The sequence below is a fragment of the Melospiza georgiana genome, chromosome 5 (genome assembly GCF_028018845.1).
Source record: "Melospiza georgiana isolate bMelGeo1 chromosome 5, bMelGeo1.pri, whole genome shotgun sequence".
Classification (NCBI taxonomy): domain Eukaryota; kingdom Metazoa; phylum Chordata; class Aves; order Passeriformes; family Passerellidae; genus Melospiza; species Melospiza georgiana.
The window spans coordinates 60,681,657-60,707,135 of record NC_080434.1 but is presented as its reverse complement, the minus strand read 5'-3'; the positions used below and the strand labels follow the sequence as shown (position 1 = coordinate 60,707,135).

Sequence of the window (25,479 nt, the reverse complement as noted above, 5' to 3'; positions counted from 1 at the left end):
TCTATGCTGAAGCCATGCTAATGCTAATCACACAGCATCATTTCTGCCTCAGCACATACCAAAAGCAGTTTAGTTTTTCTAAGGAAAAAATGCCAGAATGGTGTTTCTATGAAAATCTTTGCAGAGTTCCCATTGACACCACCTACAGTTCACTCAAAACTGAGGTACATCTATCATTGATTGTTTATTCTCTCTCAATCAAAACTCACATCCAAATAAAGTATTTATTGTTTACGATAGTTATGCATACTTTGCATATAAAATAGGTCTCTCAATAGTTCCCATTGTGATGTTTTGGTATTAAATATTTCAGTAGTTCAAACAGAATAATTTTTATATTGCTGCATAATATGGGACGGGATGAAAAATCTCAAAGTTGAGATATTCTTACCCAAGTAATAATTTATAAAGTTAATTGCCATAGTGAAAATATGCTTGGGGCATTCATTTATCAATGATACCTTTTAAGATTTTGTCTCTTAAGGCAGAGTGGATGATTTTAGAACAAGTATTTTTATTTGGCACTGTGAGTGTCTTGACTTAATCGAGCTGCAAACTCAACGAGCGTCCTGGTGGGCCGCCCCGCCATGCCCTTGCGCAGGTACGGCACCTCATCCTTGTTGGACATGACCCCAGCTATATCCAAATGAGCCCAGTGAGAGGCAGTCACAAACTCCTTCAGGAATGCAGCAGCTGTGCATGCTCCTCCAGCCCTGTAGGAAACAGAAAGATGTATTGCTCCCAAAGCAATTCCAACAGCACACATATTAAACAAATGGGTTGAAAGAAAGGGGCACATAGAAGGTGTGGGTTCATCTTACCTGCTGTACTTTCCAATGTTGCTCACATCTGCAAGAGGACAGTCTGTGACTTGTTTTGTGTAATGCTCAAAAAGAGGCATCCTCCAAACTCTGTCCCCTGTCAAAATGCTGGCCTGAAAAAAAAAACAAAACAATGATGTATTGGGAATTTCTTTTTCTAACTGTACTTGTAAGTCCTGTTTTCATGCATGCTTCTTTTTGTTTAGGTTTTACCAGTCTAAAAATCTGCAGCCCAAGATATTAGGTTTTTGGAAATACATTGTTTGCAAAACAAAACAGGCAGTCCTGCTTTTTAGGTACTGTGGTGTCAGCCAAAAGGCAACATCAAAAGACCACATTTTTTATCTGTTTTCCTTTTCCCTGACAACAGAAATCCTTCCCCTCAGAGGCTTCCTTGATCCATCGCACCTCAGCCACTCACAAGGCCTCTCTGAATTTCTGTACCTCTGTTGTTAATTATCTTTTTAACATAGACTAATTACTGCCAGTAGTCCAGAGTTTATCCAAATGTAGTGAGTTATCAGAACATGCAGATCCATGAGATGTTTGGTGTATGATATTACATCTCACTGAATAGCTAATAATTAATAATTAATTAAGAGTAATTAATAGTCAACATTATTTTCAACGAAATATAGTACTGACATCATTCGTCTAAAATTTCAAAACATAGTAACATCATTCAGATTTGCATAAAGACTTTCAGTAGTGTACTAACTTTTCAATAAGACATATCACTGATTTGTTACTATTATGATTTAACAATAATGCAGGTGATCTACCTCATAGAGGTGAGTCCAAAGCCAAGATGAGTTTGTGAACACTCCAGTCGCAGCAGATCCCAATGCAACATCCATGGCACCTAAAGGAACACACCTTCAAGTTTATATGAAATAAGGCAAAGGTAGAACTGAGCTATTCCTTGCATCCTGACTCCTCACAGAACTTTCCATTTTTAATTCCCAGTATCAGCAACAGGAATTTATCAGACTGCAAAACTTGAAGACTTTAGTATACTGACATTTTTGAAATTCTGAACATTTTTATTTAATTTATATATTCCAAAAAATGCAAGAAATCATAAAAATTATAATATTCTCTTTTCCATGAAACTAAATTTTCTGATTTCAGATTGATGTTTCTTAAAAATAGTTTTAAGATCATGTATTAAACAATAACATTATCCTCTAAAAAACCCCTAGATATTATTATTTTCATATAGAAAATACAAGTGAATGGGCTTTTTCCAGTTAATAGACCTCTACAATTTTTGAGCTGATACTTTCTCTTTTGTGAATTTCACTTACATAGACTTTTGCACATCATGTGTAAATTTATTTGATTAAATATTTAATTTATTAAAATAATCATTATCAAAGTATTAAACCATAGGATTAGATATTTATCTATTTCATGCCTCAGAACTGCTTCTCTAATAGCAACACTTAATCCTTAGTGAGATGAAAATACAAAAAAAGTAGTTTAGCAAAATATGTCAAAGAAATTTCTATGGGAGCCCTCCTTCTTCCTGCTTAGTGCCCAAGGATCCCAGATAAGAATACTTTTATACAAGCCAACAATCTTAAAATCAGTTTCCCTTCTGTCTATTGAAATTTTCCACAGCATTTGAACCAGTAAAACTGATGGAACATAATTTAAGGCATTAGCAGAGAATCTATATAAGCATAATTATTTGCTTAACATATTAATTAAGCAACAGAGCTCTGTCTGAATTACTCTTCCATGTTTGCTTTTATTTCAGCTACAGTCACCTCACCCGTGACAGCCTGTTAGTGAGTTCATGCATACAAAATTGCTGGTTTTAAATTTAAATTTACAACTTCATTATTATACAACTGTAGAGATGAAGCAATTACAACACACTTCATAATGCCTAAAAGTATGCAAATTACACAAAAAAGACTTCAGTCAAACAAATTCCTGGGAAATGATGACATCATGGAGGCCTGAGCCAGCTCCCAGGGTGGGAGAACTGGCACTGGCAGGGTCAGAGCTCAGGCACCCAGCAAGGCCTTCAGGAACCTGCCTGGGCTCTGTGCCAGAGGGACCGGGCAGGACTCCTCCATGAACATGTCACCACCTCTGCATCACACAGGCCTGGGAGCTGAGAGGGTTCAGCCCAGAGATGGAAGCACAGGGAAACACTGTGCACAAACACTGACATCTGTGTAGGTTTTCCTGCTCCGGGCTCCAGCTGGGCTGAGCCAACCCAACTTCATCTCCACTGCTGAGCATGTACCCTGCATGTCCCCTCCCCACTCCAGAGTCACACAAGCTGCTGTCCTGAAACACGTAAAATCATCTCATTGCCTTTGAATTAAAGGGGGGTGTATATACACAGCACAAGTAATCCACAGCCCAACTAATGGGTAAGGCAAAACTGACCTCAAAGTGAGCAGGGAAGGAACACTGCTTACCTGTTAATGTTGCAGCATTCACAATAGCCCTTGCATTAAAATTGTGGGCATAACAGAGAGCATCAGCTAACAGCAGTCTTCCTTCTGCATCTGTGTTATCTACCTTCAAAGGCAAAATCAGTAAAAAACAGATAAAGTACTGTATACACCTCTTTCACTGATGTATTTCTCACATATTATCTTAAATAGCTGCTGGATAGAGACCCTAGAAACTTCAGGTAATGAAAAATTACTCAAACTACATTGAAAAGAAGAAAGAAAAAATACAGCATTGACACACAGTTATGTGTATAAAGTAAAAGTGTATCTGTAGCTGATGTAAGTCATCCTTCAGCACTACAACCTCCTTGCATGCTGGGTCTCTGTACTGCTGGCTCCTCAGAAGAGCCTGGAGACTGGAGAGGTGTCTCAGGGGAGCACAGAGGCTGCAGCATGTGCTTGGAGCTACCAGCACTTACTTGCAGATTTCTTCTTGGTGGGGGAATACCCACCCAGTCTTTTTCCCTCAAAGCAGAGGGTGACTGAACTCAGTTTGCAGAGATGGATGTCAAAAAAGAGGAAGGTTCAGCGAGTCAAAAGTGGCAGAATCACAGAAATTCAGACAAAAAGAAAGCCATCTACTTCTGCATTAAATCAGTTATCTACAGCACAAGGACCTTCAGTACAATTTAATCTCTTAGATGAGTATGGAACCATTTGTAATAAATATGAAATATGTATCTTGGGTACTGATTTGGCAGGCTTCTTTGGACCAACAGCCCCTATGACTCAGAGTTCTGATTGTACTGAGCATTTTGGCAATGTAAAGACCGTGTTACATCAGCAGGAAACTGATGTCTTTCTCTGATGTCTTACTCCAGATAGCAAAGAATTTGCCTCAAGAGTCTGCTGGAAGCACTTATAGTTATTTATTTGGACTTAGAGCCTGTATTTATGAGCATTGTAACAACCTCTTGTGCCAAATGAGCTTTTCCAGCGTGCTCAATAAATGACCTTACTTTGCAGCTTTTCCTAGCAATTTATAAGACATGTCCCATCTCTTCAATCTATATTTGAAAAAATCCTACCATAGCAATTTCTAGTTAGTAACATGCTTCTTACAATTTTAAAAACAGTACATTTGCACTGCTAATCTAGAAGGGCTTTTTAAATGTACTCTGACTGCAGTCAACTTGGTTGATGAAACCAGCTCACTAAAAGTACCCAAATTTCAAGTTTCACATGCATACCTGTATTGTTTTTCCATTCTTGGCTCTAACTACATCGCCAGGCTTGTTCGCCTTACCACTGGGCATATTTTCACAGAGGGGTGCCAAACCTCAGAGAGAGAAAAAGAAAAGTGAACTACTTGTTTCCTTCTCAGAAAAGCTGTAGAAAAAACCTACTTAGATAAATGCCAAACACCTCCTTAAGAAAATAGTACAAGTCTAATTTTGAAATTAAAGTAAAAATTCAAGTTTTCCCAGTTAATGGAAGACACATGGTCCAGTTTTCAATCAGGGAATCTCCTCTGCATGATGCACTACCAGGCTCTCTCACCTACAGTACTTTACCACTAAGGTTTTCTTCTACATTTTTTTCAGACAAGTGATATCAGAGGAGCAATAAATACTATTTTTTGTCTCCCATGTATAATTATTCACATGTAAAGGAACTTGTTTCTTTCTGAAATTAAAAACTTCTCAAATAAACACTGAGCCATTCAAGCTGTGCTCGCTGTATAATGTCTAGAGTGGTCCAAGGACTTGCCACATAACTTCAGCCACACCAAGAACAACTAGAAATGAGCAAAACACAGGCTCAGTGTCAAAACTGCAACTATGACTGGGATCGTGGAATGAACGAGGAATTTCACTCATAGGGAAAGCCTGCACCTGGCACAAGGTGCACAAGTGGAGCCCACTTTTCATGATGTACAGACGGGCTCCACTGCCATCGCACGCTTGGTGAGGAACTCCGCGAGCATGTCCGTGGGCACCGCTGCCCTCTCCTGGCTGAAGCACAGAAGTGACTAAAGTACCAGGTTAACTCAAAGTCGAGCTTCTCAAACTAAAACTTATTGCACACCATGTTCCATGTCATTGCCAACCGGTCTTGCCACAGCATCTGAATCAGCTCATTTAATTTTACCACTGTAGAAAAAATAAACTTTTTTTCAGGAAAGAAAAAATCATTGCACGTGCATAAAGGCATCAGCAGACTGGTTTGGTTTAGTTTTCTGCTGGGATATTCACCTAAGGAAACTAGAGCTGATCCCTCCTCCTGTTCATGCACTTATGGAGGTAGCTTGGCACTCCTGACTCCTTTTCAGTCTAACTGCTTATACAGAGATGCACATTCCTCCTTGTAATGAAGGATCAGGACTTTCCAAAGACTCATTGGAAGTATCTTTATTGACAAATATTTCTTGCTTAAGATGTAAAAATCATACCTTAAGAATCTTGATTTGGTGTTCTAATATTTTATTCAAGAATAGTAATTTTTTGATATGCCAGTAAAAATGGAAGAGAGATTGAGCGAGGGAATGAGAGAAGAGGATGTGCAAGAGTCCATGATGTTTGTACATGGCTTTTACCATTGCTAATACTAGAAAAACGCTCTCTCACAAAATGTTGTAGAACTAAGGTTTTTGGGTTCTCCACACAAAAACACTTACCAATTATGTTCAAAGGCAGATTTAGAGCTGCTGCTGTCACAATGGCTGAGCAGACAGTTGCTGCCCCTCCCATGTCTGCTCTCATCGCATCCATGCCCGACGACGGCTTCAGTGAAATGCCACCGCTGGAACAAACAGCTCAAGTTCCATGTCACATACACTGGTGATGTTCTGTCCCTCAGTGTGTGTTAACACCAAATAGCAGTAAATGCTAGACCTGGGGCTCCAAGTACCTCTACAACCCTAGTAAATAAACTGGAAGCAAGGTATCTGGGTTTTCATTTCAGATAAAATATTACCTCCTCCTAATTAGGAGATGATAAAAATCCAGGTAACTGCAGTGGAGTAACTCCTTGATCTTCATAATGGCAGTGCACATAACGAACAAAATATTACACTTGGTAAAAATCAACATATGGATGGGGAACTGACTGATAAATTCTTCAGCAGTATGTGACATGGAAAGTAGTTATAAGGAACTGCTGTGAAGAATGAACTATTTTCTATTTCTTTAAGCATCATCTAATGTCCAGTGACACAGTGCAATTCTTAACATGCAAATCCTTCATCCGCAGGTTTGTTCAGGACAAGAAAAGAAATAGCACCTTCTTTATTTTCTTTCCCTCTGAATTTCTTTCTTCCCCTTACAAGATGATGGCATATTAATTCCTACTTTGGTCAACTGATGTTATCTTATTGCCAGAAAAGGGAGCACAAGCTGCTATATAATGCAAGTTCAGTGGAATGGCATTGGAAGATGTGCTGAGCAAAGAAAAAGCATCTCCCTGTTGAACATGAATAGCAAGAAAGCATTTTCTCCCTCTAGTAATTAAAATACTGGCATGCGAGCATACATACCTGTCAAATGTAACTCCTTTTCCTACAAATACCAATGGGGAGTCATCTGTATTGGCACTCCCTAAATAGTGAATCTCCAGAAAGATGGGAGGTTCAGCTGAACCCTTAGCTACACTCAGGAATGCTCCCATCTCTTGTGTTGTTATCCAAGACTCTGGTCTGGAACAGAAACATGTATTAGTTTGATTATTTTTGCCAACTGGACACTTTGACCAAGGTGACTTTTTTAAAGATATGATTCTTGATGGTTTGTACACAAACTATTTCATTTTAGTTAGTTATTTTGGTAACTGTAGTTTAAATCCAACTACTACTACCTTTTCTGGTGAATCAGAAAAATACTTCCTCAGTTTCTCTTTGATTTTTGTTTTGTTTTAAAAAACCCAACAAAACAACAGCTTGTCTACAGTTTCTGCATCAGAAACACCGACCTTTCACTTCCTGTGAGGCTGTAGATGCTAAAGGTATATGAAGTAACAATATTGCAGCAGGTTACATTTAGCTTTCTGCTAGCAAGATTTCCCCCAGTCTTCCGCTTTCAACAAAATAGTCTCCAACACTTGCACAACCAGTATGCCCATTTCTACTATAGAGCAGAAAGTAAAAATTCAGGGGCAAGAAGCACCAGCTGTGCAAATTCTCTTGCAAGGGCTTTTATGGCTCCATCTCACATTTTTAAAAACTATTAAAAAAATCCCAACAGTAACAGCAATAAATAGAAGATGTTTTATTACCATATCCACACAAAAAAGCAAAGGTATGTAAAAAACCCACTTGGGAAGAAAACAAAAGGTACTTAATATTAGCCCTCTATTCACTGAGGCTTCTTCTTTTCACAGCACATGTGTTAATTAAGCAATAATTGACTGCATGGCTAATTGACAGTTAATGATTTTACTGCAACACAGTATCTTGCTTCCTCTGCAAACTAGCAGTTCATTTAACCCTCGACAACAGCCTGCAGTCTGGGCACCCCTCACACCTTTTCCCCAAACACTTCACCCTCTTTTGTCATTTGAAGTAGCAAAGGGAAAATGAGATTTGAATAACTTCAGATTTGAATAACCTGGAAGGTATCTTATCTCACTGTTATGGTCCTCTACCCTACAAAGGAATCATTTCCATGGAATTTACCTTATGTGGACCTTCACATTGCTGAAAGTTCTGAGCTTCTGTTCAATATGTTCAGCAAATTTGATTGGAGTTATATAATTAGCTGGAGCCTCCATGAGGTACCGAGCGAGGTTCTGCCCCTCAGCGTAGGTAACACCTTTTTGCCAGGCTTGACTTTCAGCACTGAACAGCAACACACAATGATCAGGATTATAGACATTTGCAAAAGTAAGAAAAGCATTCACATATTTTCTTTCTTAAAATGCAGTATCATTAATTTGGAGAAATTAAGAATATCAGTTATCTTGGTACAAGGACCCTAGTATAGTAACTCAGCTGTGGTTCTAGTCAGTGCCAAATACTTCAGAGAAAGCTAGGAGAATCCAAGAGTAGACAGATGGAAAATTATCTATCCAATTCATTAGGTCTTATCCTAATCCTTACTAATCAAAGGTTGCCTTAAATCCTTAAACACAAGGTTTAATACCCCTTCTGAAGTTTGTAATCACATTACTTTTAACAGCCTTGAAAGTTTTTATTTACCATATAAAGTCTCCAATTCTGTTTCTCCCTTTACTGAAATATGGTTATGTGGTAAGAATGGAACTTGGATCTCATTTCTCAGTGCATTCAAGGCACTGCACTAAGAAATGACAGAGCAAACATTCACAGAGCTGCCTGTGTAGGAAATGGAGAAGTCTCTCTGGTTAATTTGACAGACGACCAGTACAAAACCTTTCATTTTACTGAGACAATTTACTTTATAAGTTATCACAAAGCAAGGCATTGAACAGGATCTTGCCTCTAAAAAGAGCAGGACAGTGATAGAGGAATGCAGGAGGAATATACAAATATTGCCTGGATATGGAAGGATCTGCTTCCAGATTCTCCAGTTCTTTGTGCTCAGCAATAGAGTTTAAGGAAGAGGGGCACTCCTCATGACAGGAAGAGAGACTCAGGACTTAGCTCAAGGATGATGGACATACACAACTCCTTGGTAGCAGGCAGAACATATCTGAGGGTTCTGAGGGAGCTGGCTGGCATCACTGCAAACCTAGGCTCTTTCAGTTTGAAAGGTAAAACTGAATGTGGTCCCTGATGACCCTGAGGTCCCTGAAAAGGACAAATATGCACCTTTAAAAATGCCAAGGAGAATATGGGGAACTACAAGCCAGTTATCCTAGACTAATTCCTTGGAAGTTTGTAGAGAAAGTAATTTTGAAAGTCAGTTCTAGGTATATGAAGGACAAGATGGACACTGGGAACCATAATTTTAGATGTGCAGCAAATTCCTGACCAACTTAAATGAATTCTGTGATGACAGAGTTTGTCACAGAGGACCACAACGGATGTAATTGACCTTAAAGGTCTTTTCCAGCCTTAACAACTCCGTGATTTTTCTTGACTTTAGCTAGGTTTTCAGACAGAGTCCTTGCAGACAAATTGAGAAAACATGAATTGAAGCAGGAGTGTGTCTGAACACGGACACATCTCAGAGCTGGACAGTAAGACAGTAACAGACAACAATCTCAAGATTCAACACGGAAAACTGCAATAGGACACAAAGAAAAAAATTGACTGTGAGTGTAGTTAAGTACTAGAACAGATGCTTCAGTGAGGTTGTGGAATTTTCAACTCAGGAGATATTTAAATGTGGACTAAACAAAGGCCAGGCTTTAATGTTGTAAGTAATGTCCACGTTATCCCTAATCCAAGCTGGAGTTGGACTGAATGACCTCCAGAAGTCTTTTCCAACCTAAATTACTATATAAAAAAAGTTACTTCCATAACCGGTCATAGGACCATCTATGTTTTCAAGAAATGTTTATTTAATACAAATTTTATCAGTTTTTAAACTATCTGCAGTGCTACAAAATAGGAAGAGTGTTTATTTTACATATAACTTATCAAAACATGCTTAATCAAGAAGCTTCCACTTTATTTCACTAACTTTTTTGTAAGGAAGAACTTGTTCCTGCTTAAAGTACATACAGGGAATTCCTCTCCCCTGCAGGACAGAATATTCTATACCAAATATCCAAAGTCCACTACAAAAATTGTTCTGAGACCAAAAGCCCTGGTTCTACTTTCTGCTCTCAGTAAGTGATGTCTGTTTAGAGAGCAGAAGAACCCAGGCGTCTCTTCTTGCATTAAACTCTGTGAATGAAAATATAACAAATGAACTATGTAAAATATATCCATAGCACATTGGTCTGGTGTCAGTTAGCATTTCCTGATTCTCCAAAGGATTTATCCATTTATGGCATTTGAAATACCTCTTCTCCACAATTCTGGTACACAATACCAACAGAAGTCCTAGTATATCACAACTTTTCTTTGGGTAGCTTTTACTTTTTACTTTTATCCTGGTTCTTTTCTATGAAGCAGCATTTATTTATCCTTAACCTCTGAATATGGCACCAAAACACACGGAACAAACACGATGAATATACCTGAGATGTAAGATACTTCAGGAAATTCAAATGAGCAGGAGTTAAGAAGAGTACTGTTGCTACCCCTATTCTTTCCATTTTGTTTTTCTCATGCACAAACATACCATGCATACAGTTTTATAAACAAGCAAACAAACAGAAGAATAAATAGGCAAGCTCTGCTTTGCCATCACCTTCCATGAAGCTGAGGAGTAACTACAGGTTTCTTTTTTTGCTTCAGCTCGTTATATTCATGCAATCCAAGGACAGCACCTTCTGCAGCTGCTTGTGCATCTCCACAGGGGTCAACTTCCACACAAGGGATCTCCAGGTCCTGGATCTGCCTGCAGCCAACTAAAAAATACAGCACAGAACTGAAGGCCAAATAAAAAATACAGAACAGCAAAACAGCTGTCTGAGGTGATCAATGGGACATTGCAAGGAAAAAATAATTTTAACTAGAGATAACTGAGTTTATAAGTAAGTCAGTCAAAGAGACCATGTAGCAGAAGAATGAAAAATGCTAATGACGATATACTGGCAATTTTTTACTAAAAATATCAGTTGATGAATTAAAATTATTAAAATGTTTCACAAGAATAAAAAAAAGCAAAGATCACAGTTGTTCTGACTCCTTAAAGCTCATTCCATAGCAAAGTAAGGCTCTATCATTCTGGAGTGCTATGAATTATAGCTATCTACAGGTATCAGAAATTTGCCATAACTTAGATTTTTGCTAAGAATATGACTATTCTTTTCTTCCAGATGAGTTTATATACCCTTTCATAAACAAAGTATTCCATAAATTCTATTTTGTTCCCAAATAATTTAACAATGTTTTATGTCAGCTACAAAGTGAACATTAATTAAAAATGTTAATGGCAGCTACAGGCTAGCACTTTGGACAAACAGCTGTCATCCAATCAGACTATAAAGTCTTCAGTGAGAACTCCTAATTCTTATTTTACACACTTAGATGCAGCAATCATCCTTGATTAAGATAAGCCCTCTCTGTCTTCAACAGATAACATACTGAATCATAGTACTGATGTTGTGAAAGATATTAATTTATAACACAAATATCTTAGTTATTATATAAGTGTGCATACTTAAATATAGATATTTCTATAAAATAGATATAATATATGTACGTACTTAAGTACAGAGTGACCATAAAGTCAATTGGTGATGATCCTGGGCTCCAAAATACTAATTAGACAAGAGCCTTTTCAATATCACACTGTTTAGGAAAGTTATTTGATATAAATCACTGCTGTTACCTGTCTTCAGATTTGATTTACATTCCTGATAACTCCTTGCTCACTAAGGAAGAATTTCCATCAGTATCAGTGACAAGTAAATGCATTTACCAAACCATACAGTAAGTTGTGCATTTCAAAACAAAGGCATACCTAGACTCAGTCTTCAAAAGTGGAACATGCTGCAGAACTGCAATTGCTTTACAGACAAAATGCTTAAAAATTTTTAAAGATATTTAACCTGCAACAGCCGTACGGATGTTTTCTTTGCCTTCATTCCAGTTTTCTTGTTCGTTTATTCCAGCATTCTTCTTACCCAAGCCAACTACCACCACACTTGGAAAGTCCTAGATGAAGCCAACACAAAAATGGATTAATTTTCCTCATTGTTACAGCCACCGCAGAGTTGTTAAAAAGACTTTACTTTCCAAATCAAATCAAGCAAAGCATTAAAATAGATGCAGTACTTTTTCTATATCAGGCACTTTCCATTAAGAGTGCCTGCATGGTGCCGCTCTGCTGTGCTCCCAAAAATTTGCCACAGGCACGCAAGTCTATTATTCTGTTGTCCAGTTCAGAATCATGTGCATTGCACATGGCAGGTAGGGCTTTATGCTCAACACCTGGTAAATCTGGGCACCCAAGGGCAAGCCTAAGAGTCCTTGGAAAGCACATCCAGCCTCCAAGCTGTAAGAAAGACAGAACTTATCTGGAGAATTGTAACCCTTTCTGGCACAGTGCTATATTCAAGAAAATAAAATCACTTCAAAAGCTCAGTGTGGTAGCTCATCTCAGGAGTTCTGCTGGCAGGATTTGCCAGGTAGCAAACCTAAGCTGCACAAGGGCAGACCTCTCCAGAGCTCAGGAAAACAATGTAGCACAGCAGACTACATGCTTGCCTTGTAAGCTGCAAGGGAAAGGAAAGAAGGAATGAGCGCTAAAGGAGCCTTTTAATAGTGAAGTCAAATTTGTATAAAGCTCCAAGCTATATACATGAACATATATAATGTTCCTATAACTCTTAAGAAAAAATTAAATTAATGTTAGGCTTTCCCATCTCTGTCAGCCTCTAACAATCAGCTGTCAAACTGCTACACTGTAGTAAAGCCCTTTAGTCTGCAAAATGCTGAAGCTTGTGTTAGCTTTCTGGAAAATCAGTGATATCAGTTAACATTCTCCTGTCTTCTACGGCAGAGATTTGCTACTCACTTCAGAGCCCATCCTGTATGCAGAACTGGGACCTTCAGTGCACTCAACTTCCATGAAATTTCTGAGAGCCTTTTACCAAGTCCGGTGTCACCTGCGTGGGGTGTCCTCACAGGAATTTATACATGGTAGGCAATTCTCACTACAAATGGATTTATTTCAGATTATTGAAATGTAAGATTCAGTTACTTAGAGAGGAACACCTAATGTCACATCACATGCCTTACTAGGACTCCAAAAAGGCACAGATCATGCCATATTGGTCAGCTTCACATATGTGCATTAGTTCTATCCCAGCTTCTCAAGTGGAACTAAAAGCCTGACTTTGAGCAGATGAATCCTCATCTCATGTTCTATCATGTTCTTATGTTCTATCATGCCTGTGCAGAAAAAAGTCCTGCTTGAAGAACAGTCCCATAACTTGTTTTCAGAGGTTTCAAGCACCTGACTTAAAACCTCTGACAAAAGCCTATGAAGAGACTACCTTGTCTGAGAACTGTCAGGTCTGGAAGGTCTTTGCACCTATCAGTAACTCCTCACAGACTCACCCCTCCTGGACACGGGAGGCATGGAAGTCAGATCCAAAACTGCCATGCTTTAGCTCATTCAGGAAGCAGCTATTCAGAGCACAGCACCTTTGGGGCAGACTTGTTCACATCCTCTCCATTTGCAGCACCATGGAGGGAGTGCAGGAATGTGCAAAAGGCTGTGCAAACATGGGCAGTGCAGAACAGGAGTCGAAACAGTCAAGAAGAGGGAAGAAGAGCCAGCCACTTATACAAGCACAGCAGTGAACTCAGCATAAAATTAGATGTAAGGACAAACTTCAAACATCAATCAACTAGCATACAAAACCACAAAGTTCATACCTGATGCAAACCATGAAATATACGTGTTTTGCCTTTCTTCAGAGGTGGCCCACATCTAGGAAAAAAAAGATTATTTTTGAAGAAGGCCTTACTTGTGATCAACCTTACAGTACTGCATTTACTCCACAACCACACAGTGTGCCACACATGTACTCGGATGCTTGGCTCTGTGCTCATTCAGGGCAGGGGATGGCTCCCATGAAATTTTTGCATGTTTGCTCAGTGATTGGTTTTATCATGGGAGCTCCCCTCCAATTGTTTGTTTGTGGAAGCAAACACCAGCCTGATGGTGATATGGACACACACAGTAATAATGAAAAAAATATCATTCCTACTGGTATTTGTAGGTACTTGAGTCCATTTCAGGAGCTTATCACACACTTACAGGGAGAGAAGTGCTCTCAGCTTTCCGGACACAAGCCTATCAAAAGCATCTCCCGCACTAGTGAACTGGGCAGCACCATCGCCCTTTTCACTAGAGTAGACTCCCAGAACAAGACCCTAGAAAAGAACACGCGTTAATGTAAACAACACGAAATTTAGAGACCCATCAGAGAGTCAGCGAGCACAGTTTTCAAACTATTGCTAATTCTCTATGTATTTATCTCAGTTTTTGAATTTATCTAACATGATGCCTAGAGTAACACTTCTGTAAACCAAGATCAACTACAACTACTTTAAAGTGTGAAAAAGAAGTCAGATACAGCATAAGTGAACTTACAATAATTTTGCCGATCACATAAAGGCAAAAACTCTTTCAATCAGTAATTTTAAGTACAAAAAGAGCTTCTCCCCGCCAGCGCAGACGCCCAGTCAGGCACCCCCAAGAGCAGCGGAGGGAGCCGCACCGCTCCTGCCTCAGCTCCGGGGGGCACACGGGGGGCTCAGCCGAGAGCCCAGCGGAGGAAGGGACGCACAACCCCGGCTCCCCGCTCACCTTCCCGGCCGTGTCACGGCTGTAGCCCCGCGGCGAGGGGCCCTGCGCCGAGCAGCTGCAGGCCCGCGGCACGTCCCGGGCGAGGCGGCGCGCAGCCCCGCTCCGCACGCAGGGCAGCAGCATGGCACCGAGCGCGGCACCGAGCGCGGCACCGAGCGCGGCAGCGGCAGGCAAGGCAGCACGGCGGGGCGGGGAGGGGAAAGGAGCAGCGGGGCCGGGCCCGGCGCGCACAGCGCCTCATCAGCCGGCGCCGCGAGGGGCGGTGCGCGGCGGCCGCGGGGGAGGGCCCGGCCGGAGAGCGGGAACGGAGAGCGGAGCCGGAGAGCGGGGCCGGAGAGCGGGGCCGGAGCGCTCCCGAGCGGGGATGGAGAGATGGGGATGGAGAGCGGGGCCGGAGAGCGGGGACGGAGAGCGGGGACGGAGAGCGGGGATGGAGAGCGGGCCCCGGGGCGCTCCCGAGCGGGGATGGAGAGATGGGGATGGAGAGCGGGGCCGGAGAGCGGGCCCCGGGGCGCTCCCGAGCGAGGATGGAGAGCGGGGACGGAGAGCGGGGACGGAGCGCTCCCGAGCGGGGATGGAGAGATGGGGATGGAGAGCGGGGCCGGAGAGCGGGCCCCGGGGCGCTCCCGAGCGAGGATGGAGAGCGGGGACGGAGAGCGGGGACGGAGCGCTCCCGAGCGGGGACGGAGAGCGGGGACGAAGAGCGGGGCCCCGGGGCGCTCCCGAGCGGGGATAGAGAGATGGGGATGGAGAGCGGGGCCCCGGAGCGCTCCCGAGCGGGGATGGAGAGATGGGGATGGAGAGCGGGCCCCGGAGCGCTCCCGAGCGGGGATGGAGAGCGGGGACGGAGAGAGGGGATGGAGAGCAGGGATGGAGAGCGGGCCCCGGAGCGCTCCCGAGCGGGGATGGAGAGCGGGGATGGAGAGCGGGGCCCCGGGGCGCTCCCGAGCGGGGATGGAGAGCGGGGATGGAGAGCGGGGCCCCGGGGCGCTCCCGAGAGGGGATGGAGAGATGGGGATGGAGAGCGGGGCCCCGGAGCGCTCCCGAGCGGGGATGGAGAGATGGGGATGGAGAGCGGGCCCCGGAGCGCTCCCGAGCGGGCATCCCGCGGGACGGGGACTAGGGTTTCCTCACGGTCCGGCACTGTGAAAAATGCATGTATTTTATGATTGGCTTTTCGCAAATATTAAAATGAATATTATATGTGTTGTGTTAGAAAGTAATGCTGTGTTAATTATCTTAAGTAGTGTGTTAAATACAGTTTTAGGTTACAAAACATGTTAAAATAGAAACTATGCTATGTAGGATACTTTTTTAAAAGAAAGGATTCACAGCGAGATAGCAGCCACAGGACACCTACATCTTTCAGAGAAAAAAAATTGATTGCCCTCTTATCAGAAGAAACGAACTTCTTCCCGCATCGAAGGCGTTGTTAGAGGAAGAAGTTGACGATGACCAGACAGAATCCTGTGTTTGAATGGAATTTTTGCATCATGTATGAAGTGTATGAATATGCAACAGGCTATTGCTTTTAAGGGTTAATCCTTTGTTAATGGGCATCCTTTTTCGGGCCCGTGCTGCCCAGAAAACGGTACCCGGACGTCCGTAGCTCTTTATCTCTATTGTCTCATATTGTCCTAATTTAAATTGTCCAAATTATTATTACTCTAATTGCATTACTGTTTTTATAACCATTTTATTACTATTAAACTTTTAAAATTTTAAAAACAAGTGATAGGCGTTTTTCACAGGCATCATTCGTGCGAGGGGGCGGCTCAGCTTCACAGTGGATTTTTGCCCTCTCGTGGCATGTTCTAGAGAGGTGGTCGTACTTCTCTCGGGGGTTTATCACAGATTTAGGCAGCCCTAGTCCGTGTACTTAATTTGCATATTGAAGATTAAAATGTGAATTATTTAGGAAAAATAAAACTTTATTGCAAACGCACATTACTGTAACAATTTCAGGCTGAAATTACGGAAAGAAATAAAAATGTGGCAAATGAAAAAAACAAAACAATGACAATGACTGTAGTTACATTCTGTCAGGAAAGTTCAGAGCAGAATACAGGGTCATCGCTGTAATATCAGAATATCTGTAATATCAGATTTATGGTGAGCAAAAGCACTGCATGGAAAAGAACTGGTTAGAGTTTGCTGACAATTGTATTGTCAGTCTGAAGAGCACTGAACATGCACTGGATTTTAATTTCAGGTGATTGAGACATTTTTTGTTTCTTTCCCTGCCCTGAAGTGTAAAGCATAGATTTTAAGTATTTCATTTAAATATGTAAGAATAAGACACCTTATGAATATATATATAACAATGTTTGCTTTTCCATACATCCTTAAGTGGAGTTAGACTGTTAGATAAGCAGAACATGATGTAGAAGGAGCTGGGCCTGTTCACTAGGAGTCCACTAGATTTCCCACCTCACAGCTTTTCCCATGAAGTGGTAGACAGACAAATAACATGTTTTATTAAGGACAGCAGCACTCAGAAACAATGACTGAGGACCCAATTTGATTTATCTTGTAAAAATACATATTTCTAACATTAAACCACAATATTATTTAAAGAGTCAAAGTGGCAATTAATTTTCAGCTTCATTTATTTTGGCAAGGCTCTTGAATTAACAGTTTTTTAGTTCTTTGAACTCCATAGCTCCATAGCTTCTCCACATTCATGTAGTTTCTAGATATTATTCTGTACATACAAATTAAGTGGGTATTTCTCAGATATATGAAGTTGTCTTGAATTTTATGGAAAGACAGGATTGGGCCCAAAATATCTTCAAAGTTCTGGGTAGATATTACTCATAAATATTCTCATCTGGGATTTCAAATCTTCCAAGGTAAGAAATGCCCCCAGAGAAGTGCTCATTTTTACATGTTGAGCATGCATATGATCAGATACACTATGTGAAGCATAATAAAAATGTGTAAATAAAGTAGACCACATATATCAAGTTGCACATTTTTGAAATTAGTTTACGAGGTTCAAGGGAAAGCTGAAAAGGTCTGAGTGATAAACTTACTTATTGTTAACTCCAAGGTGGGCTTTATAATTGCACATTTCAAATATGTATACCTGCATTTAACCTTTTTTTCTCCAGACAAAATATCCCAGGGCAAATATTCCATGCATTGACCTATCAGTGTATCTTAGCAGTGCCTAAACTCAGACAACCTGTGCAGCTGAAAGTTTAATTTAGCCTCACATCTGTTTCATTACGTTTAGTTCATGCATGAGGATACTTCTGTTCACTCTGAACTAAAAATTCTATTTTCTCACAGCACAGTCATTGGTGAGAATGTTATTTGGTCATTCAACTTGTGCAACTACAGTATCCCACAAGGATGGTTCATAGGTCTGCTATCATTTACTGCAGAGTATGTTCCATTCTTGAATTGATTCAAACCAAGAAATTACAACACTAATCAGCCCAGTCATCCCCTTTAACTTCATGTATACAGTGCATTCTACAGGTTCTTTCAGAGCTACTGTGACTTCCCTAGTAATCCACTCCAACAAATCTTTAATCTTATCCTTACCTAAATGGTCCCATGATTCTTATTCAGTAATATTTTTGGAGGGGTTCAAAATTTGTGGGCCATCAAGCAGTTCATTATCAGTATGAAAATGTGTTGCAACACATGCATATCAATGCTACTGAAAAGCATTTTCACAGCAATCACTCAATATGGAGGATTTAAGAATCTGCTTCCTTCTCACCTCCAGAAGAGAATTATATTTAGTAAAAGCTAAGTTACATGCCACAATATAATTCTTTAGAATTTAGACAGTAACTGTCTAAATTATACATGTTCATAGAACAATTACAAATGACAAGTATTACATTTTCTACTTGTGTAATTATGCTGCACTTCAAGTTTTTCTATCTCAAAGCCATTCAGAATTTTCTGGAAGGAGAAGGTGGTGGTACCACAGAGGGCCCTGTGGACAGTTTTCAGGGCCATAGTGTTGTTACCATCTAAGACAACTTTGTAGCCTGGGTTTGTTTGCTGCTATCCACGTGCAGGCTATTGCACCATCTTCCTGGAGTTGTGGCCCAGGGCACAGTCTGAGTCAAAGCACCAGTAAATTTAGAAGAACAATGAAGCAAGAGGGTGGTATGAATTAGGAACTTTTTCTGCTTTATTAAGTCTCCTTTATACTAAAATTGTAACAGTTCTACAACTCATCATCATAATTTTCCATCTATCTTTTAAATTTTTTAGAATAATTGTAGTGCTCCTGCAAAACAAAAGTGGCTTATGGTGTCTTGAAGAAGATAGGTGAGTAGGGCCTATTGCAGAGACACCCTCAGAAATTTCTGCTTCACTCATAATCCTACTAACCTTATAGAGCCAAACCCAGAGATGGTAGAGGCCACTGTATCCATTCTTAATGGTATATTCCATATCCTTTTCTCAAAAATACTCACTCCTCAGGATGCATGAACTGGTCGAAACTTTGTCAAAATTATGGCCCTTCCTAAGAAAGTAACTTGTCCATCCATTTAGCCAGTTCTATTCATTTCAATACTGTTTCATCATACATCACTTTTACTTGATTTCAGATGGACTTAACAGTTATGAAGAAAATTAATCTGTCAGATTAATATTTTCCAGGTTATCTAAAAGCATTATTACCCTTAATCCGTTTACTTCCAGAAGCTGCAATAAAATGTTCATCTAGCAGCTAATAATTTTTGCTTCACAGACTAATAGAATCCCATATACTTTACATTTCTCACTTCTTTGCCTTGTGGTATTGGACAATTTCTGTTTTAAAAACATTTCACACACACACACTTAGCCTTTGCTACCCCTTAACTTTAGCCTCACAGTTGATGAAGTTCTCTTTTTCCATGCTGTATTACATCATGAAAGATATATGTCCTTCTTAATATGCTCTAGATAATTCTGTGAAAGTAAATGCCAAATATACATTCTTTCTCTTTTGAAATAACCTTATAGTTTCAAAGATTTGTGATAAACATGTTGTCTTTCTAAATAAAGAAGACATTTGGTTTGATGAATATTTTACCTTAGCTTTCTAAAATACCCCAAAGAGCAAATTTTCTTAAAATGGAAACAGTATATACTCACTGCAGATATCAGTTTGTTTTGAGAATAATGATATTTATAGCATTTGGTTTTTTAATTTTTTTCACAGACATGTTAGTTGCTGGTATTGTAGACTGACATGTTTACACAGGTTTGTACACAAATCATCTGCCCAAAACAAAGGATGAAGAGCCAAGAAGATGTTCCTGTCACAACAGTTCACGTGAGCAAAATAGTTTTGTGTAGATTTGTTAGTACATGATATCCTCTGCTGTAACATTGACTTCTTCTGTTTTAGTCTTAATTTTAGGGAAATGAATCTCACTAATGGCTATTAGCAGTAAATTCACTGCATGTGCTGTGGCACTTGCCACACAAATCCAAAAACAGTCTTCAAAGCGTTCTTCTAAGATAACGAACCGAAAGACATTTTCCCGAAAATTGGCAATTCTTTCTGTGAGGTGATGAAGTTTCACAGCAGCCATGAAGCTGGTGACTCCAAGTACCACAAATCCACCTGCAATGAAATTAAATGAGTACTCACCATTATCAAATCAAAACAAGACAGATATTTTGGTCATGCTTCAAAAGACTTACTGAATACACCACTGAGCACTATGCAGAGTGGGGACAGACAAAGGCATGGCTTAAACACCTTCAAAATGCTTAGGCTGTATTGTGTGGGCAAACATACTTTTATCCATGACATAAAAACTCAAGGCTGGCATTCACAGCTCCTGATAAATGTTAACTAGACACAGTAAGCCAAGATACCACCTGGAAGTTCTGTTTTGATAGGTGTGAATTCACCACCAACTTCATTGTATTCACAATATTTAAATCAAGGAGGTATTCAGTAAGGCAAAAGAAGGAACTTGTATCATTTTCTATGAATGTGACTAGAGAAAAACACTGGAAAATTACTTTACCTGCAAGGAAGTTCCAAAGGCATGCTCCTGCTGGACCGTTAATAGCCCGGTAAGGAACTTTTATTGCGTTAAGAATGCAGAATCCAAAACTGACCAGAGAAAAGAAAATGGCCACACAGAGGAACATTATGATCATCACATGCAGGCCTGTATTCAACTTTTTCACCATGTGTGGGAAAACTGTCAAGAAAAAATAAATTGTCTATTCAGTGTATTGGATTTCTTGATGATGGCAAACATTGCACTGTGCTGGTACTTCAAATTCAACTTATATTTAAGGATTTTTTTTTATGGAGATGTGGAATTCAGCTAGCTGCACACATCTCAGTTCCTGATGCTTTATTTTTCAGTGCATCAAGCCAGGGATTTTCTGCTACAGGAATAATCCTTTAAACAGGATCTGTGAATAAGGATTCAGGCTGAAGTCCTGTTTATTTATCTAGCATGTTAATGTCTTTATCTCTGGTGCTGTATTGTCTGCTGCAAAAGAGACTTTCCTGTCTCTTTTTCACCTCTGTTCCCAGTACCAAACTCCTGGTTTGGAGCTTCTCATTCCTGTCTCATGCTTTTTATCTCATCCATTTGAAGTCTGATAGTCTCAGTTTCCTTGTTTCCTTGCTGCCTAAAATAGTATCACCTTTTTCTCTGTTTATTTTCTCACGTTCTTCTTCTTCTTTTTCTAATCCTCTCTTTACTGTTGGCTCCAGTGAGATCTGCCCTGATTTCATACATCCTAATCCCACAGGTCTGCCCTTTAAGATTCCCTTCTTGGTTTCTCGTCTAGTGTTTATGGTCCCTTCATGCTTTTCTGGGCATCTGGCAGTGTTTTAGCCACAGATGTAGGAAGCTTGTAAAGTGTTGCAAGGTGGGCTTTAGCTGAAGCACTCGCATGGTTTGCTATAGACACAAGCTCTCCCTCAGCAGCCTGACACTCACTTGTCTCTTGAGAACAGCAATTTTCTTGGTTCTGTCTTCACAGACACAGTTCCTTTGTTGGAGGGCCAGATTGGCAGGAGCAGCAGGAAATGTACACCGGAGTGTTTAGTTTATCCTGCAGCCCTCTAGTAACAGAGTCAGAAGAAATGTGAGTAGGGAATTGTAGGTGATGTTGGCTGACAGGAAAGAGAGAAGCTGATTGAGAGGAACTCTAAAATACAAGGTGATCAAGAGGAGACCTCCAGCTAGCATAGCACTGCACACTCATACATGTTCTGAAAAACTCACTGCCCAATTACTAAAAAGTTACTACAAAGAAGGTATACTATGTTATAAACAAATAAATACATTCCTACCTGTGCTGTATAACTGACAAAAAACCCACAAAGTTCAAACAAACCACCTAAAAAGTAGGCAGCAACAGTTTGTAGATGTCACTATGAACTTCAGGCATATAATTTGATCATGACAGGACAAAATTACAGTAGATCCTGTAGAAAAAAATTGTACTGTACAAATCCCACACAAAAATGATGTGATTCAACAGATCTGCCCTTTCAGTAGCTCATTCTGGGGTTGTAGTTGGGCTTGGTGCACAGAAGAGCTACAGAAGACTCTGACAACAAGAAATGAGGGGAGTAATGAGGATCAGAAATACATCTGAGAAATGGGAATCTAAAAACAAGGCTGCTTTCTGACTGGAAAATAACTGGCAGTGTAACAACAAAGCACGTGGAATTAAGGCTCCTTACAAACAATCAGAGATTTTAGGGTAGTTGTAAGGATTATTTGGTCTCTTTTCTGAGTCTTGCAGCCAAGTCCTGATGACCTGCCCAGGGCGTCTGGCTTAGTACACAGAAATAAGAATCCATGAAAAGGATATTGCCATGGAGACTCCAGACACAATCCAGCAGTGTTTGCTATGCACAGGCAAAACACGTGGCTTCCCCAGCTTGTTCCAGGGCTTGAATTAATTGTCAAAACAGAAGCATCTCATGCCAGCTTAGGTGCTTTGGGACCATCACAACAAGCCTGAGGTCTAACATACATGCTGCACTTAGGATGGGACACTTCCAGAAGCTGCAGCTGGAGGCCAGATGATACATCTTGAGGAGTACAAAAGAGCAGTAGACACCTGTTACGGCAACAGAGTCACTGTCTCAGCTAAAAGAGAGTGTTCCAGCCATAAGTCTACTTTAGTGGATGTTAACAAAGTGAGAGGTGATGAACCAATAACAGCAAATTATTGCAATTTGAAATTCTGAAGTGTCAGAAGTACTGCAATACTGCACCATATGATATGTTAGCTTTGTCTTCATCTATGGTGCCAGTGAAGTCCATTTATATTATCACAATCCTCACGAAAAGTCTCAAAGTTCTTGCACTCCAGTAAATGCAGAATGCTTGGAGATGAAGGGGGACATTCTAACCAAAAAACATCAAGTCAAACCCAGAACCCCCAGCCCTGCTTACCATTGTGCTAAAGTATCAGCTTTATTGTGTATTGCTGTTTGAAAGCAGTATTGTGAAAATATCAAATTCAGTAGAATTATTAAAATATTTAAAAGGGAAAATCTCTGGAACACTTGTTGAACAAAATGCATATTTGTGCCTACTGCACTTAATGTTTTACAGTTCTACCAGAGAATTATTACTAGCTTCAGTGAGAGCTCTGTTTAGGGAGTGCTGGCTCATGTCCTCCAGTTGCATATTGATGTACTCCAGAGTGACTATGGAACATTATGCCTTCCTCTCAGGTTGCACAGTAAAAAATCAGAAAGTTTATTAAATAGTCCAAAAAGTTGTACAGAGTTTTTCTCATTCTGTCTATCAGGATGGCCTGAAAGAACTGGGGCTGGATGAGCATGAGTGCTGTGTCCATGTCATGATTGCAGTTGCAGGCAGAGCTTGAGCAATAATTTGGTTACCAGTCCAAATTCATCCAGTTTAACTACTGGTCATGCTGATCTAAGTTGAGATTGCTCTGGTGCTTTTCTACATTCCCTCTGAAGTCCCACAGTCACACCTGCCTTCAATTTTTATAGAAGTGCTTGTGTAGTTGTGTAGTCAGACACGATCCTATAGGAAAACAAGTATTTATTTTTGTAGACTAAATTTTTGGCCCGTTTAACTTCTGGAATACCTCACCTCAGCTACCAGAGCCATTGCAAAGGATGGGACAGGACAGCATTGCTGTGGGCCAAGGGAGATGGTGAGACTGCAACAGTTTCAACTTGTATTGGTTTAAGTTTCTGTAAATGTGTACACTGAAATAAAAATCTTCAATGCAAATTGCCATTTTCACTACAGAACAGGAAGAGTGAAATTTGGAAATCATCCAGAGTACAGCTCAGTGCTTTCAAGACTTCAATGAAAATCTTTTATGTTAAAAGCAATACATTTAGAAAAGTTTCTATGTTTGTTAAAAGTTCAGCAATTTTTTGTCTCCCAAGTTAATAGAAAAGAAGGTAAGAATTTCTTCAACATGTTAATAAAGTTAGCGATATGTGCTATGGTAGACATTTGCATTAGGACAGCCAGAGAAATACAGAAATGTGTCCAGCTAAATAAATCTCTGCTTCTTAAAGGGAAAAATCCTCAGAAGAGTTCAAGAGAGAAGGCAAGAACAGATGCAGAGGGGTGGCAGAGTAAAACATGACATAGGAAAAAGTCAGTCAAGGGAAAGTATGATTTACAGGGTCATCTCCAAATGACTTTCACCCCCTTCACAAGGCTAAAAGGAAACTCTCCATCTAGCCCTAGGGATTTTTTGTCCCCAGCTTGATTCCAGGATTACAGAATATAACTATAGCAGAAAGTATTAATGAAATTATAGAAAATTTATTTTCACACTCCAAATGTCAAACCATAAAGACTACATATTTATTTAATAATACAAATTTGCATTCTACAAATTCTGTAAACAAAAATTATAGAAAGTTAAATTTGAACTAGATATTAGACTAAATATTCAACCAAAATTGTACTTACTTGTGAATTTGGAACGCCGCCCGCCCAAGCCACATTGGCGTATTTTGCCGCCCCGAAAGAGTCCGTAGTAAATTTCTCCAATGAACTTGACCAGCTCTGGATCTGTGGCATTGACCAAATCAGCCCCTGTTTTGCAAAGGATCTTTCCAGTCATCCACTTTGGGATCCCCATTGCAACAACAATCAAGATAAAAGACACAAAACTTATTAGGGAAGCCAAGGCAAATAATGTCTTTTTAAAGCAGCCAGGCATCCTAGTGCCTTCAAGGGATCATCTCCAAGCCCTCTCTGCAGCAGTCAGACGTATTTCCCATTTTTCATCATGCTCCAAAATCCACAGCTGAATACCAGGCATTTCAAGATACTTCTCTTTGTATTTTGGAGGTCCAGCAATTAATCTGTATGGTTAAAAATCAAGGCAAAAAATACATTTTGCTGCAACAACATCCTGAAATGGTTGCAAGTAAGGGCTTCATTACATTGTAGTGCGGTGATGCTTCTTTGTAGCAAGTAATCCTATCTCTATGGCCAGTCTAATATTTCTTCAGGGGTTTAATTGTCCTGCTCAAATGACATCAAGTTTCTTACTGAAACCTCATGTGAAGAAAATTTGGAGAAGAATCCAGTTTATTGGATTATTTTAAAAAGTGGGTAAACATCTGTGTGCAAGGGACAAAGGATCAAAACAGCATAATTTGTCTGAAGGATTCTGCAGTCGCCTGAGCCGTGCTGAGCTTCCCGGCGCCTGCTCCCACCCAGCCTGTAAATGTCACTGCGGGCAGAGATATCAGAGGGACAGAAAGGATGGGTCTGGAATCTCCTGAATTACAGCGGGGCGCACGAAGCCCCTGGCAGCGGGGGCGGCCTGGCCAGCCGTGCCGGACATCGGGGCACTCATGGGGGGTAACAAGCGACAGCTGCGATCCACGAGCGCTAAAGAAAACCCGCCGTAATTGTCCGCACT

At 40.5% G+C, this 25,479-nt stretch overlaps 2 protein-coding genes across 2 annotated transcripts; both read right to left on the bottom strand.

Moving 5' to 3' along the window:
• Positions 1-165: 165 nt before the first annotated feature.
• Positions 166-14,712, bottom strand: LAP3 (leucine aminopeptidase 3). Its single transcript, XM_058025132.1, has 13 exons — positions 14,590-14,712; positions 14,038-14,153; positions 13,653-13,707; positions 11,819-11,924; positions 10,513-10,672; positions 7,908-8,069; positions 6,774-6,932; positions 5,916-6,040; positions 4,489-4,577; positions 3,260-3,362; positions 1,604-1,683; positions 822-934; positions 166-713 (listed from the first exon to the last, which is right to left on the bottom strand). Exons 1-13 carry the CDS (start codon positions 14,710-14,712, stop codon positions 515-517), a joined length of 1,590 nt encoding a protein of 529 aa, XP_057881115.1. The 3' UTR covers positions 166-514.
• Positions 14,713-18,747: 4,035 nt separating this feature from the next.
• On the bottom strand, positions 18,748-25,355 carry CLRN2 (clarin 2). Its single transcript, XM_058024700.1, has 3 exons — positions 24,516-25,355; positions 20,589-20,768; positions 18,748-20,176 (listed from the first exon to the last, which is right to left on the bottom strand). The coding sequence occupies exons 1-3, from the start codon at positions 24,766-24,768 to the stop codon at positions 19,911-19,913; spliced, it is 699 nt and encodes a 232-aa protein (XP_057880683.1). The 5' UTR covers positions 24,769-25,355; the 3' UTR covers positions 18,748-19,910.
• Between the last annotated feature and the right edge of the window lie 124 nt (positions 25,356-25,479).